Source organism: Tauraco erythrolophus, chromosome 1, assembly GCF_009769465.1.
Source record: "Tauraco erythrolophus isolate bTauEry1 chromosome 1, bTauEry1.pri, whole genome shotgun sequence".
Taxonomy (NCBI): domain Eukaryota; kingdom Metazoa; phylum Chordata; class Aves; order Musophagiformes; family Musophagidae; genus Tauraco; species Tauraco erythrolophus.
This window is the reverse complement of record NC_141465.1, coordinates 70,804,104-70,819,700: the sequence shown is the minus strand read 5'-3', so window position 1 is coordinate 70,819,700 and position 15,597 is coordinate 70,804,104. Positions and strand designations below refer to the sequence as shown.

At 39.6% G+C, this 15,597-nt stretch overlaps 1 protein-coding gene across 1 annotated transcript in view; it reads left to right on the top strand.

The window, feature by feature from the left end:
- The window catches only part of MYO16 (myosin XVI), a 296,257-nt gene that overhangs the window by 75,566 nt on the left and 205,094 nt on the right, over positions 1 to 15,597 (top strand). Inside the window, exon 6 of the mRNA XM_086610862.1 lies at positions 1,378 to 1,503. Coding sequence (XP_086466988.1) covers positions 1,378 to 1,503 — 126 coding nt within the window. The remainder of the gene's footprint in view (positions 1 to 1,377; positions 1,504 to 15,597) is intronic.

Here is a 15,597-nt window from a genome sequence, read left to right as displayed (position 1 = left end):
TTCTCCTGTAATATTTTTTTTTAAATATTTCAGTTATAAAATATTTCCTTTGTCCTGTGAGCTTTTAAACTACTTTAAAATAGCACTTGTCAAATTGATGTCTGAATAGAAAACATAATTTCTTCTGTTAAAACAGAAGAAAAGCTGAAGCTATGTCAAATTATAGGGAAAATTTTGAGGTTTTTGTACATTTGAAATTAGAACATTTATGACATACTGAATCGATGTTCTGCCCCCAGGGCAGAGGTATTCTGCTGTTTTTCCAGGAGAAGATTTTTGATGAGCTGTAATGTGTTGCATCCTTCTGCATCAAGGATGTTCATAAAGAAAACTTTATGCATACTCTGCAGGTGTAGCTGAACCAGAAATAGCAAATAAGGCAAAGAATATCCTGGACTCTGGTTTTGGTGTCTCCTGTGCTTATAGTGGCTTTGAAACTACACAGTTCTAGTAACAGGTTTATTGCAAGACCTTTTTCTTGCCATTAGCCATCCATTTCAATCCTCAGAAAAATAAACTCTTTGGCTAACATTGCTTCAAGGGAAAAAAATAATGTATTTGGACTACATGATTTGGGGCTACAGGTTGCCACCTATCATCTCAGTTCTCCATTTCTGCAATCTTCCTGAGCCCTGCTCTTACTGACCATCATGAGAATTGACTCCTGCTAACCAGGGATAAGCCATGATATTGTGCCGATTTTCAAATGGAAATTTTGTCCCCTTTGCTCCTAGAAGTGGAGGGAATGTTTGAAATCATAGCAGAGAACCATGAGAAAATAAACACCACTTCACTAATCTGGATCAATCTGATGATGTGAAGTGTGTGCCTCAACATACAATTTAGTACCTAGGGAAGCAATGCAAGTAAAAGAAATAAAATCTCCGTTGTTCAAAATTGAGAAGGTATTTTTTATGCCTGATTTTGTGCTGAAAACTCAATGTGCTTGGTTTGATTATGTGTTAATTCGTTTTGGAGTAAAGTAGTGTCAGCTTACGTCTAGGGTATCTGAACTGCCACAAAAGAAAATTAGGTCTAGGCCATGCTCTGCTGAAATCTGTGAGTCTACCTGGTTCATGAAGTTTGTGACAGTGTTTGGAAGGACGTTTGCTTGAAACTGCATAGAAAGTATCTAGTGAGACTAGATTGCATAAATAGTTCTCAGTAAGGTAACATTCTTGGGTTTTTTGTGAGTTTTGTTTATAAATGTTAAAAAAGATTCCACAGTGGTTTTCTAGTCTGTTGTTACCACATGTATGTTTTGTATTTGTCATCATGATTTAGTTGGTTAGGTCTATGGGACAGCCAAGATACCCTATAATGTGTCACAGTTTTTTTCTGAGTTCTTTAAAATATTAAGATACTTCTATATTGCAGCTGCACGTGGCCTGCGCTAATGGGTACAAGAATGTTGCATCCCTGATACTGGATCATGGGGCTGATCTCAATGTAGTGGATAATCAGTACTGGACACCCCTACATTTAGCTGCAAAGTATGGACAGGTAAAGCATGATTTTTTCTCACCTACTTCTCTTTTATTTTATGATAGTCTTCTGTGACAATATGTCGTGGTTTTAGGCTGATCCAGCAACCAAAACTCACACAGTCTCTCCTTCTCCAGTAAAGTAGAGAGGAGAGAAAAAAAAACAAAAACAAAGGGACTGAGGGTTGAGACAAAAACAGAGGGAGCAGCCACCAACCATGGTCCCAGGCAAAACAGACTGGGCTTTCTCAAAGCAAAACAGTTTATTAATGGTTACTTAGAAGGACAAAGGGAAACAAAACCGGTTACTCGAGAGGACAGAAAGAAACAAAACCAGATCTTAAAACCAACACCTTCCCCCCCCCTTTCCTTTTCCTCCCAGCTCTACCTCCTCCCCCCAGCAGCACAGGGGGCAGGGACTGGGGGAGTGCAGGTCAGTTCATTCCGTGCTGTTACTGCTGCTTCTCTCTTAAAGGAGGAGGAGTCCTTACACCCTTTTCCCCTGCTCCAGTGGATCCCCTACCCACGAGGAAAAATCCACAAACTTCTCCAGCGTGAGTCCAGCCCACTGGAAACAATCCTTCCCCACAGATTGCTCCGGTGTGGGCTTTACCACAGTCTCGGATACTTAGGGAGCTGTAGCCACTCGCTCTGGCGTGGGTCGTCACGCAGACTCCAGATGCCTCTCTGCCTTGTCGTGCACCCCAACACGACCATCCTCAGGCTCAGGCATCTTCTCCCCACGGGCTGCGAGTGGGTTTCTGCTCCACCGAGGCCGTCCTGGTTGCAGGGGGGCCGCCTGCTATCTCACCATCAGCCGCAGGGGAAACTCGGCTCCGGCACACCTCCTCCCGCTCCATCCTCACTGACCTGCTGTCGATGTGGCTGTTTCTCTCAGATCTCAGTCCTCTCCAGGTGAACTCAGCCCAGTGGGCACCCCGGGAGTGGGGTGCCCCCGAGTTCCCCAGCCGGCTCCACCGCCGCCATTCTCCTTGGGTGGCGCCAGCCCAACGCAGGCAGCCGCCCGGCCGGGAGCCAGAGCCCTCCTCCCTTCTCTGCTCGATCCTGGGCAAAGCACCTTTTCCGGTTCCTTTGTCCTGACTTAAATAGGGCAATTCGCAGAGGCGCCCTATTGGCTCAACTCCGAGGGGGATGGCAGTCTGATCTGGTGGCCAGAACTAAGCCTAACCCGGTTCCAAAACCGGGGAGGTCACAGGGATCAAAACCCCTCTCCTGCCACCAGAACCAGCCCCCCCTCCACATCAAACCATGACACAATAGCAAGTCCTTTCAGGTCAGGGAGGCTATTCTGGTTTTAATGTGAAAAGCTTACTCATTTCTATACTATAGGTGGCATCTTAAATGACAGAGATTGTTTGAGAATAAACATTGCAAAGCTATCAACTCAATACAGCTCGTTAAAATCAATCTACCATCAACAGGAGTTTATCTCCAGCAAAAATGAAATTTGCACTGAAATTTGGAAGGGCACCAAAATAAGCACTTTTGTCTGTTATTTTCTTATACTCTGATGTCAAAGTCTTGTTTTTAACCAACTTTTTTGCTGTGTATATCTGTGAATGAATGTCCAGGATCCACTTAACACAGTAGTTGCATTCAAAGTTTTCCAGTCACTGAGTTGTGGAAGGGTGCCCTGGGCAAGGGGTTTGGAGGCCATTCCTAAACATGACTTGTGCCTCTTAACATCCCACCTTTTCACTTTTCCTTCATCCTCACTCTCCCAGGACACGCTCAGTGCGCCTTTGTTATAGTCTGACCACTTCAAGAGGGCTCCCTGCAGCTGCCACTGACCTACCTCATGGTTTACAAATTACCACTTATCCACATCTACCTTCCAAAAATCTCTCCGATGCATCCCAGCTCAGCCTTCCATGTTCCTGTTCCTGCCCTTTCTCCTGTCAGGTCTTTGCTGCAGCTCTTGGAAGACTCCTCCCTTCCTATCTTTGTCTTCCATCAGGAGGGACTGAACCTCCTCTGCCATGGACACAAGACTGAGCTTCTTGGTGTTGCTCTGAATACAAATTGCTTCCCTCTGTTCAGATTCCTGCTAATGACAGGGATATCCTTCCTGACACTGTGGTTGTAGGTATACTGAGTTAGTCAGAAAATGCTATGAATTGTAATTGTTAAGTCATTCCCCTGTTTCTTTGGTCCCTTGCCATCTTGTAATGCCTGTTTCTATCGTCATCCACCACACTTTTAAACGTAACTCAGAATAGCAAAAAGTAGTTGATCCTAAACAGGACTCTGGTTTTCTTTTTTTTTTTATTTTCTAATAAACATAAATAAAAATCCTCATGGACTTCCGCTGGAGTATGAACTTCATACTTAGATGATCTCAATTCTGTTTCCGACCTCAGTGGAGACAATCCCATTTATTTAGCTCAATGATTGTGGAGAACTAGGATTTTTGTTCATGTCTCTTTCTAGTATTTCAGTTGCTTTATGATTGATACTTATTTGAGTATACCTGTGAATTACAAGATGAAGGTGCTGAGATACAAGGGGTGGAATGCAGCTGATTTTACTACACCCTCAGTGATCTGAATATGAAGCCAAGGTTGCTTTTCTGGTGGGGTTTTCTATTTTTCTTTAGTTGTTGTTGGTGGTGGTTTTGGGGGTCTTTTTGAGTCTTTCACTGCAGGTGATCTCCATGTTAAGATTTAAGGAGTAGATTCTAAGCATGCCAAAATGTCTAATGAAAAGCAAAAAAGACATGTATACAGGTAGGCAGATGTAATGCAAGTACTTATGCATATATATTATATTTTATCTGTCTTCTTTAGAAAACTACTATGTATACAATATATTTTTAGGTTTGCAAAACAATTTAAGGATATAATTCAGTACTTATATATTGATTTATGTCCTGTTGCTTATTAAGATGATATACATGTTTTTCCATATTGCATGTGTTCTCATTTTCATTTAATAAATGGCTTCCAACCTCTTTTTGGACTTCAGAAAATAAATAATATACTTTACTGCAAGAAGATAGTAAAACTCTAGTAAAAATAATAGTAAAAATGTGTTTGAGACTAGTTAGTTCTACTGAGATATAGATTTCTCCTATTGATACCCTGTATCTGCTCTTTTACAGAGTATGAAAGCTCAGCATATTTTCGTAATAGATCAAGTCATTGGTTTCTATGTATGTGTATGACCTGAAGTGTACCTTGCAATTTCTAGAAGGTTAAATTTACAGAGAAAATTTTTCTGGAAAATATACTGAATCAAAATTTTGTTAGCAAGCGAGGCTTCAGTGACATTTTTCATGTACTGTGGTTTTATTTTTCTTATCCTGTCTTGTCCTCTGCTGTTCTGTATTCCTACTGCCTTCACTGATCCCTCTGGATCCTCATGTGATACTGCAGGTAGGCACACACTCACTCTACCTGTGTTCAGACTTCAGTAGGGCGAGAAAACTCTTATTCAGAAGTAAGGTGATTGCACTGATGTAATCTTGAGCTGGAATGTTTCAGGCTGGCTTGCAAGTTTGGGCTTTGTACTGCGTTAATGTAGTTACACAATGGCTCTAAGTCTCTTCTAGTGTGAAGCCTAAACACTAGTTTTATTGAAAGGGCTTGAAAGGACTGGGAAAGAACTTCTCTTTGGTTATATATGTGTAACACATACATGTTTGCAACACTAACCCTGGATGACTTGAGATACCTCTTTTGTCAGGAAGTTAGGTATTTTTCTTTTTGAAACAGACCTGTACATGTAAAGTTTGTAATTGAAAGAGGCTAATGGAAAAAATGTCTTTCCTTTTGAAGTGTTCTGAGAGCTCAGATTGCTGTTCTGTGAGATGATCCTTTTTGCCAGCTCATTTGTTGAACTGTGTCTCCCTTTATGTCCCAGATGATGATGGCAGTGATTCTTACTATTCCAGCAGTTTTCGGTGAGAAGCCAGGGACCAGTTGCTAGTCACTGTTCAAGCAATACGTGTACATGTGGAGGAAGACAAATGAAGTAACATTGCACTCTTCCTCACTAAAATTAACAAAATATGTTTTAGAGTGACATCCAGACTCAGCTGAAGGGCCTGAGCTCTGTACATAACAGTTTTATGTTTGCAAATCCACAAAATATAGATCTTCCCTTTGTTGCATTAATGAATACTACAATTTGGAGATACCTTCTTATCATGATAGTTTGTCATCCTTATTTAGGAGATAAATATGGCTTTCATATGGATTCTGTTTGTAGGAAACAAGTAATCATTGGAATTCCTTTGTAATAGGGTTTTATTAGATATCAGGGAAAATATTTCATCCAATAGCTAAGCCATTGGGGTGTTTTTAAAATTTCCTTTCTTATGATGATAATTTTGAAACATCTTTTAGCCTTAGTATGAATTCATGTGCATATTGTATTTATCATTCCATTTGGAGTAATTAATTATAGACAAATACAAGCATTGTTACTATTTTGGGAAAAAGTAGTATGGCAGAAGGGAAATAACCTTAGTCAAGACATGATTTGGATAGTCTGTTTTAAATTACAATATATTTATGAGGAAATAGTTACTTTTTAGCCAAAAATATTAATGTTCCCTGGAAAGTCATTAATATAAATTCTGGACTCCATCCCTTACAGTTTTAGCTGCTTGTAACACGTATTTGTGGCAGGTTTTTTAAAAAAGTCTCACTTGAAAAACTCACTACAGTGATAAATCTGTATGTTCCACTAAAAGACTGTAAAAATATGTATTTGGTTTTAGTTTGATGTTCTTTTCTATTCTTGAAAGGATTTCTTTCCTTCTAAGAATTTATCTGAACAGAAAAATAACCTTTTCTTGTCTTGTAGCTTTTGTGATAAGCAATAATTCTTTAAGGACTGGTCAAAGAAGTTTCCAAAAACCCATTCTAAACCGTTGTTGTTTAGTAGTTTACTAGCATTGCTGCTGCAATACCTGCACCCAAACCCCATCCAACAGATAATTAATACTATATTCCGAGAGTCATATGGACTGATAGTTTTTCCTGTTTATAAAATACCTACAAAATTCTTAGTAATTCAGATGTATTTTTTATTTGGAGAAGCTGCTTACCTTAGTAAAATGCAATTGGATTAGTTATACAAATTACACATTTAGTTTTTGAACTATTTTATGTTATGGACCTTACATACTTTTTGCATATTACCATACAAAAAAATTTGAGTAGTGATATTCTTATGAAGAAATTGTTACATTGTTTTAGAGTGACATCCAGACTCAGTTGAAGAACCGGAGCTCTATACATATTCAGTTTTATGTTTGCAAATACACAAAATACAAAAAATTAACATAAATGCAAAATAGACAAAATGAAAAAAAAATTAAACATATTTGACTGTTTGTAAGATCATAACAATAATAGAGGTGGTACTAATTTACTTTACCAGGGAAAAAAAAAAAGACTCTACTGAAGTTTAAAATTTATAGCGAGAAAATTTGCTTTGCATCTGTACAACAGGAAACGTGTAAAGAACAAAGGCGCTGCAAGCTTCTTGTTACAAATCTCAAGTTGTAAATTAATACACAATGTAAATGGATTACAAAAAGCTTATTGCTCCGGCTTCCACAGTAAATTATATGAGAAATTTTTGGAGCAAAGACGCATTATTCTGAGTGAACTAAGCATGCAAAAGACATCACACCCACACCACCTTATAATCAAAACCTGGCTTGTAGAGACACCTTGATAATGGCAAAACCAATTTTATTTAGGATGAGATTCTTCTCAACTAGATTTAGCCAACTACAGCTTAAGTGCAATGTCAAAGCTTTGTCTTGCCTAATGTGAAGAGTCACCTCTAGAGTGCAATTCAGACAAATCTAGGAGGTGCATTTAAAATAGGTGGGATGAGTCATTACTCAGAGGTCTGACCCTCCCTGATTATAGAGGTCATGGGCAGCTAGCATATGTTAGATATCTAACTTGAGCATTTTAGAATTCTACAGGAGGAATCCAGACCAAAGTGTGGGGCAAAGGATGGGTCAACAGCCCACTGGATCTGCTCGGTCTCTCCAGTCATCATGAAGGTTGATGCCTTACTCTTAGCATAAAGCTACACAGAGTGAATCCTACAGAGGGAGTAGAGTTAAATACAACAATACTTATCTTATCAAAAGACAGGCTGAGAGAGTTGAGGCTGTTCAGTCTGGAGAAGAGAAGGCTCTGGGGTGATCTTATAGCAGTCTTCCAGTACTTGAAGGTGGCCTACAAGAAAGCTGGAGAGGGACTTTTTACAAGCGCATATAGTGATAAGACAAGGGGCAATGGCTTTAAACTGAATGAGGGCAGATTTAGATTAGATCTAAGGAAGAAAATTTTTACATTGAGGGTGGCGAGGTACTGAAACAGGTTGCCCAAAGAGATTGTGGCTGCCCCATCCCTGGAAGTGTTCAAGGCCAGACTGAATGAGGCTCTGAGCAACCTGGTGTAGTGGAGGATTTCTCTTCCCATGGCAGGTGGGTTGGAACTAGATGATCTTTGAAGTCCCTTCCAACCCTAACTATTCTATGATTCTATGAAAAGCAAAACATAGTAGTAGGTTGTCGCATTGTTTTCAAACAGGGAATAACTAAGAGGTTTAGGTGCCAATATGTATTATCTGATGTTAAAAAAAATTATCTGTACCTGTCTTTACATATATTTATAAAGAAAAGCAGTCTCTCAGATAAATTTACCATCTGAAATTTGCTAGAATGGTATTAGTGCAAATATTGAAAAATAGCATATGTGAATGATAATGAATTGTCCTGTCAATGCCAGAGTGTGTAAATCTGGAGTAGAGCATCTTCCTTGCATAGGAGCACAGGATATTACTACTGAGTTTGAGGGTTTTGTACGTGATGTGGCTACTAAGCACAGAATAAGGCAACTGATGCTACTGCTTGAAGGTCAGTCTCTCTGTTTGTAAGATGAGGTTCTGCTGCGCAGGAACAGATTAGGTTACCAATGAATGCAACAGACTGAAATACTACCAGCTGCAAACATTAAAAAATAATGGTAGTAGCATTAAAAAATAGGCATATTTTTAAGTAAGGGTATTCTGAATTTCTAGGATTGTTTTCATTTCTCCCCCTCTAACTATTAGAGCTAAAAGCAAGTTTTTATTTTTAATGCACATTGAGATTTTAACATTATACCAAAAATGGATATTATTGAGGTATTAGGGTCAGAGTTGCTTAGTAATTTTACCTTTAATAAAATGATGGAATATAATAACCTCTTCGACACACACGCAAATCTGCATCAATTGCAGACAAAAACCTCTTCAAAATCAGATTACGAGGTCAGCAAAAGAAGCCTCAAGAAATTAGATAATGCCGGGGTTGCCTTCGTAAATTTAACAAGGCCTTTTGGACGTATACATTCTTAATACTGTTACTGATGGCAGTTTGGACTTCTTTGTCTCACTCGCATGCAGCGTGGGGAGTGCTGGTGTGTCTGTGGCTGCTGCCTGCGTGCACCGGAGTGGGGCACACATCGTCACTTGGGTACCGCACCGCCTGTGCTGGCACTGATACTGACTGCGGAAGGGCGACTCGTATTTCTCAGGCTGGCCTCCTAATTTGAATTTAGCACAGCCATCACTTTGTGAACAGCTAGTAATCTGGCATTGGTAGTGCTGTCCCCGCTGGATGTCTTCCAGGCTGCTGTGATCAGGAAAGCACACATTCGCCCTCCCTGTGGTGGGAATAGGCTGTAGCTCTGACGTTTGCCTTGGGTACTTTGGCACAATTCCCAGGCACAAGCTGTTTCTTTGTTGTTTATCACAGAAATGTCACCTTTCAAACCAGCTATCGGAGGCGTGCAGGTCAGAGCTGACTCCCCAGTAGCTTAAACACTACCTCTCCCAAAATTTCATCCTTGGGGGATGCTGCCTGTGTCTAAACTGTTAAATTGCTAAATAAAAGAAGGCTAGAGATTAAGCCAGGCAAGTCTGGCTCACATTCAGATTGTTTAGAGCTAGTTTCCTCTACAGGAGATTAGTCTTGTTTGTAAAGAGCTGGTTGGAGTGGTCCAGAGCAGAGTCAGGGACAGAGCAAACAGTTAAGCAGTATGGATTATAAGGGATACTTAAGCATACTCCATTGCACGCTCTTTCTTAGAGAGACAGATTTAGCCTCTGGCTTTGAGGTTTAACAGTTTCATGATGTCAAAAAAAGAGATAAGAGATGTGTTGTATTGCTGACTGTGCCTCTCCAAGAGTAACTCTTGCACTAGCAAAGATTTCCCATTAATAAATTTGAAATATCACAAATAAATAAAAAATGTTTACTAAGCTCAGATGCCTAGCTCATGTTTCTTAACTTATTACATACATGCTGTGTCATTTTCAAAATTTGTGTGTGAAATTGCCATTCTGTTAGTATGTTATCCCTTACTACACCTTTGTTTGGCGTGTTTGCTTGGACTGAATCATACCCCTCTGTTTAGCGAGTTCATCCAAACACGGTGTTTCTTTCAGATCGTAGAAGGGACTCTGTGCTTCTTGCTGAAGTCTGAGAGAACACACTTTCTTCCTATGTGATCTAATTTGCTCATCGTTACCAAAACACATTAGTCATTTGACTCAGCTATGAACTGTAGTTTCTTTTTCTTTTCTTTAGGTGCTTGTTGACCCCAAAATAGAAAAAAAATCCGTACAGATCATTAGAATATGCTTCAGTGAAAAGGCGATACCTGAACTCATTGTTAGAAATGATATTTAATCTCATTCAAGTTTAACCATTGCCATAGGAGTCCCTTTGAATGCGATTTCTGGACTACTGCACATTCCACAAATGTTTTCAATGAGAAGAGTCTAAAGAAGGGGGTACTTGTTCAGTATTTCAAAAAGAATAGAATATAGTCACTCAGGAAATGCATATTTTCCCTGTCAAGCAGTTGGAATCTTTCATTTATGGTCAGAAAATCTTCTAGAGAATGTTTTATCCAGAGATATCTCACTCTCTTTCCTTTGGTCTTGTTCATCTTTGACGTGTGTGATTGTACTCAAGTAGAAGAGCAGCATTTCCCTTCATATCAAATTACAGTATTTTTCCTCAGGCAGAGAGACTGCTTTGAGATTTCTGCCTGTGATACCTTTCTTTCACTCTCAATATATTTAGCAGGTTTCTGTAAATGATTCCAACGCTAATTGTGGGTACAGAACACTAAGGCAAGAAAAAAAAAACAGATTCATACAATACTAAATGATAAGAAAATAGGTTTACAAGTTTGAGCTTCATATACAGACTATGACCAAACTTAATTTACAAAATTGCTATCAAATTCTCCGTATTTACATGTATGTTTTTAAAGCTGAGGTGTGCAGAGACTGCACTAAATATTTATTTGATTATTGCAGGATCTCAGTGATGAATATAAATTTCATTTTCCTTGAAATACCAGCTGTAGTAACTTTCTCTCATATACATATATACGAATATATATACACATATATGTAAACATGAGAGGCATATATGAAAAAGAAGTCTAATAAGACTATTCAAACTTTGAGAAGTGCCAGAATTATGATCCTCTCTGTAGTTTTAATATATAGCTTGTAGGAACATAACTTACAAGCATCTTTAATCACAAGATCACATAATATTTTTTGCTGATTTATTTTTTTCTTAGTCTAATTTCCTAGTAGGTTGAAAAATAGAAATTATCAGTCTTGAAGTAAAGACTTCCAGAGTCTTTACTTCAGCTGTAGAAAAATTTCTAATAACCTTTGTTGCTTGCTTAGATAGCTGAAAATAGTATTAAGTTGTCCTTCTTTACTTGAACTATTCCAGAGGTTTAAAAGGCATACTCTCAGGCTGTCCAGATTAAACACACTGACTGCAGAAAGGTAGTGGTGACACTTGGGGAACCTGGATTCCATTCCAAGCTCTGTGTATGAACAGACACAGTCTTTATGGTTCATTCCCCTTACACGTAACCTTATTTGTTCCATTGCCTCCTGTCTGTTCCATTCTTGTCTTTATTCTATTGCTTTATTGTCCCATTCATTTTCCTGGCTTCATGTCCTTTCCATACATATTTTAACCCAATGCTGATTTCCTTGTACAGCCAGCTTCTGCCCTTCCTCCTCTCCCTGGTTCTCATCCAAGTTTTCTCCTTTCTCTGCTTTGGCTTCATGCCAACCAGCCTTCCTGCACTTCTGTTATACTTATCCCTTTTTCCTGCTTGCTCACAGTCCCAGTTTGCCTTGTTCAATTTCAGTGTTTTTTCTTCAACATGTCACTTCTTTAATTTTCTTTTTCTGCTTAGGCCTGTCTCTACCTATATCCTGGCTCATTGCCACGTCTCTCTTCTTCCCATTCTCAATTTATTTCATGCTGTTCGTTCCAAAGTCTAGCATTTTATCCATGCTCTGTGCTATTTTTCCCCTCCACTCTTTCTATCCTGCTGCAGTCTCATTTCCACAACCTACTTTTTCTAATCTGTTCCACTTTGCTGACCACAGGTGGTTATGGTCCCCTACTGCACTCAAGTAGAAAACATATCTTCCTCATCTATATTGTAATAGGAAGGGAGATCTGCAATGAGTTTCAGACATCATTTCCTGTGTCTAGAGCAGTACTGTGGATCAGATTTGCAATCATAGAGAAAATACTATTTAGCTTCTGAATGTTACTGCTCTTATTTAAGGGTTTACATATAAGACTGTGGCTCTAAGGGAAACTCAGTCTTCTATAGTGTAGTATTATGTAAAGGAGAACAAATATATGATCTTCAAAACTCAATTCACAGTAACTCTAATACTTAAATGATTATCTTACTCCCAAATGTTGGGAGCCTCTGTCTTGGGATTTGCTTTTGTTATTTCACACCCCAGCAGCTTAAGTGAATACAGGTCCTTAACATACATTTCCCTTCTCAATGTCCTTGATGCTTAGTGAAGTGCTAATTTTCACCCCTTTCCACTAGTTAAATACATTTCTCCAGTGTTACTCTATGCAATTTCTTACTTGATGTCTTACTTGATGTCTGGTTAGACTAACATTTAGGCTTACAGTGGACCATACTACCTTAAGTGGGCTCCTTGATTTGTCCATTATAATCTAAAAGCTGTCTTGTAAGCATCTGGTGGCTATGATGTTTTCAAGATTTTAAATTTGACTAAGTGTTGACAATTTTCCAAACAGACCACAGCAGGAATATTCTCAGCCCATGGAATTCATCTTCTGCCTAATACAAAGTCTTCAAATCATACACACGTAGCTTACAAGGGTTGATCAATGTATTTTCCCATATCCTACTCCCAGAAGTTCTTCATTTTCAGTTGATTTATTTTTCTACCTAATTTTAAAAAAATAAAAATCATAAGCACTCACAGGCAGCAATCCTAGCAAACCACGTAAAAAAATCACACAGTTAGATAAACATGCAGTTTTTCAACCTAATGAAGTAAAGTTTAGCCTTATGTGCAATTGAAAACGGGTTCTTATGAGTGCAAATGAAGACCATCTTACTTAGTGGTGAAGACTGCAGGTAATAGTGGTTTCACCAGTGGTATTTTGTGCATTCTGCCTAGAGTTTTGTTGTGTTTAGTGAATAAACACTTCAGATATTAAAATAATACTTGAGGATTTCATTGTGTTTCACACACTATTGTGAGATTGGTGGTCTGACATAATACTGATTTTGATCTAAGGTTGTTGAACCACTAGTTTCCTATTATATGGCATTGTCCCACTGTAGGTGAAAGCAGGCTAGGGACCATATCCAGAGAAAATAGAGTGGAAACCTGAAAAGTCACAGCAGGTGGAAGGAAATTGCAGGGAGAGAGTGGGAAGGCCTTAGACAAAGAGAACTGAGGAATGGATGCCAAGAAGGAAAAGAAAAATAGTATTGCCTTAAAAAAGGAATAAGAGCACCAGTAAAAGAGTGGAAGAAATTAAATTGGGGAGATGCATGTAAGAGGCGGGAAGTCTCACATGCAGGAAATAGGGAAGAAAGGACTTGAGGAATAGGAAAATATGAGGATGTGTGAACGGAAGATGGATGGTGAACCAGGTCACTAAGGATGGTAGAAAATGTGGTAGAGGGAAGAAAAGCAAAGGGCTGAAGGAATTTACTGTTTGAGGTGCATGCAAATTGAATGCATGCATATTCATTGCTGTGCAAAGTAGCACATCAGGACATTTGCATAAAATCTCGGGCTTTCTGAATTTACAACTTAAGCAGGTATGTCTCCAATGGTAAAGAAGAGAGAATAAATGATCTGAGGGAGTGGCAGTGGGACTTGGATAATAACTCAAGAGTTCAAAGCTCAGCCGCAGCCAGCAGCTTGCCTTATACAGTTGCTGGCACAGATCTGGCGTCCTGTGCATTGCTTCAGAGGAGAATCGCTGACCATACAGGAGAGGAAGACACTTTTCAGGAGTACTGATTCTGTTCCCCAGCTTATTCACTGGCAGTAAAACTAACATGGCTTGAGAGCCGTTTGGAGCTGCCTTTGCAGCCTTAAGTGCGTAGGGAGATTCTTGAGGAATCTCTATCACACCTTCATGCTCTGTATTTCCTACCCTGTCACTGAAGTCACTTACCTGTGGAACAGACCTCACAGTCTGTCAGCTGGCCAACAGGTGATCTGAAGCCTGTGGTTTATGAAACTGAATATTGGTCTTTCTTAGCGACCTTTAATGTGTGATAAGACTTAGCCCCTTTCTTGGCAGGGGCAAATTGTATTTGAAGGCTTTATAAGCATAGAATCATAGAATGGTTAGGGCTGGAAGGGACCTTCAAAGGTCATCTAGTCCAACCCCCCTGCAAGGAACAGGGATATCTCCAACTAGATCAGGTTGCTCAGGGCCTCATCCAACCTGGCCTTGAACGTCTCCAGGGATGGAGCATCCACCACCTCTCTGGGCAACCTATTCCAGTGTTCTACAACTCTCATGGTAAAAAATTTTTTCCTAATATCCAACCTGAATCTACCTCCCTCTATTTTAAAACCATTACCCCTTGTCCTATCACAACAGGCCCTCCTGAACAGCCTCTCCCCATCTTTCTTGTAGGCCCCCTTGAGGTACTGGAAGACTGCTATAAGGTCACCCTGGAGCCTCCTCTTCTCCAGGCTGAACAGCCCCAACTCTTTCAGCCTGTCCTCATAGGAAAGGTGCATAATGTGCCTATTGCAGTAAATTTATTTATGCCGCCTTTTTTTTCCCTTCTTTATTTTCAGTGTTGCACTCCATGTTTCATTAGGTTTAGAGAACTGTTCAACTCCAATGGTCCCATGTTCATCCGGTTTTCTCTGTTCATCTGTGCGTGTTTTTTCCTAGCTCCTTAGATTATAAGTGTTACTCCCATTAATGCGAATTGCACTTCATTTCCTTGTGATATTTCCTTTGAGAACTAAAGCTCAGGTTCATTGTAGTCAGACTGTTCTTTGTTTGTTTGTGGGTTTTTTTTTTTCCACTTGCTATTTTGGAAGAAAACCCCATAGCTCTTTTGGTGTAACTGTGGTGGTCTGCCTGCACATCTGATCATGCATTCTGTCTTGCTTATCAAGCTCAGAGTTTTTATGTGCACAAAACCCCTTTTTATTTTATCTTGCCTATGTAAAGCTGTAATTAATATAATCTTTCTTTATATATTTTCAGTAAGAATTTCCCCTGTCCATAAATATTCGAACTGTTAAAAGTTTGCTAACAAGTTGATTCTAATGGAGAAAAAATGGTCTATTTTGGAAAAGCCATAGGTGACCTATTCCATGTTACTCAGAGTCACAGAATGTTTGGGGCTGGAGGTCATCTAGTCCAGCTCCCCTGTTCAAGCATGGCCGCCTAGAGCATGCAGCCCAGGACCATGCCCAGACACCTTTTGAATGTCTCCAAGTGTAGAGATTCTAAAACCTCACTGGGCAACTTGTGCCAGTGCTAGGTCACCCTTTCAGTGTAGAAGAGTTTCCTGGTGTTCAGACAGAACACCCTGTGTTTCAGTTTGTGCCCATTGCCTCTGGTCCTGTCACTAGGTACCACTGAAAAGAGCCTGACTCTGTCCTCTTTGCACCCTCCGTTCAGTTATTTACACACATGGATGAGATTCCCCTGAGCCTTCTCTTCTCTAAGTTGAAGAGTCTCAGCTCTCTCAGCCTT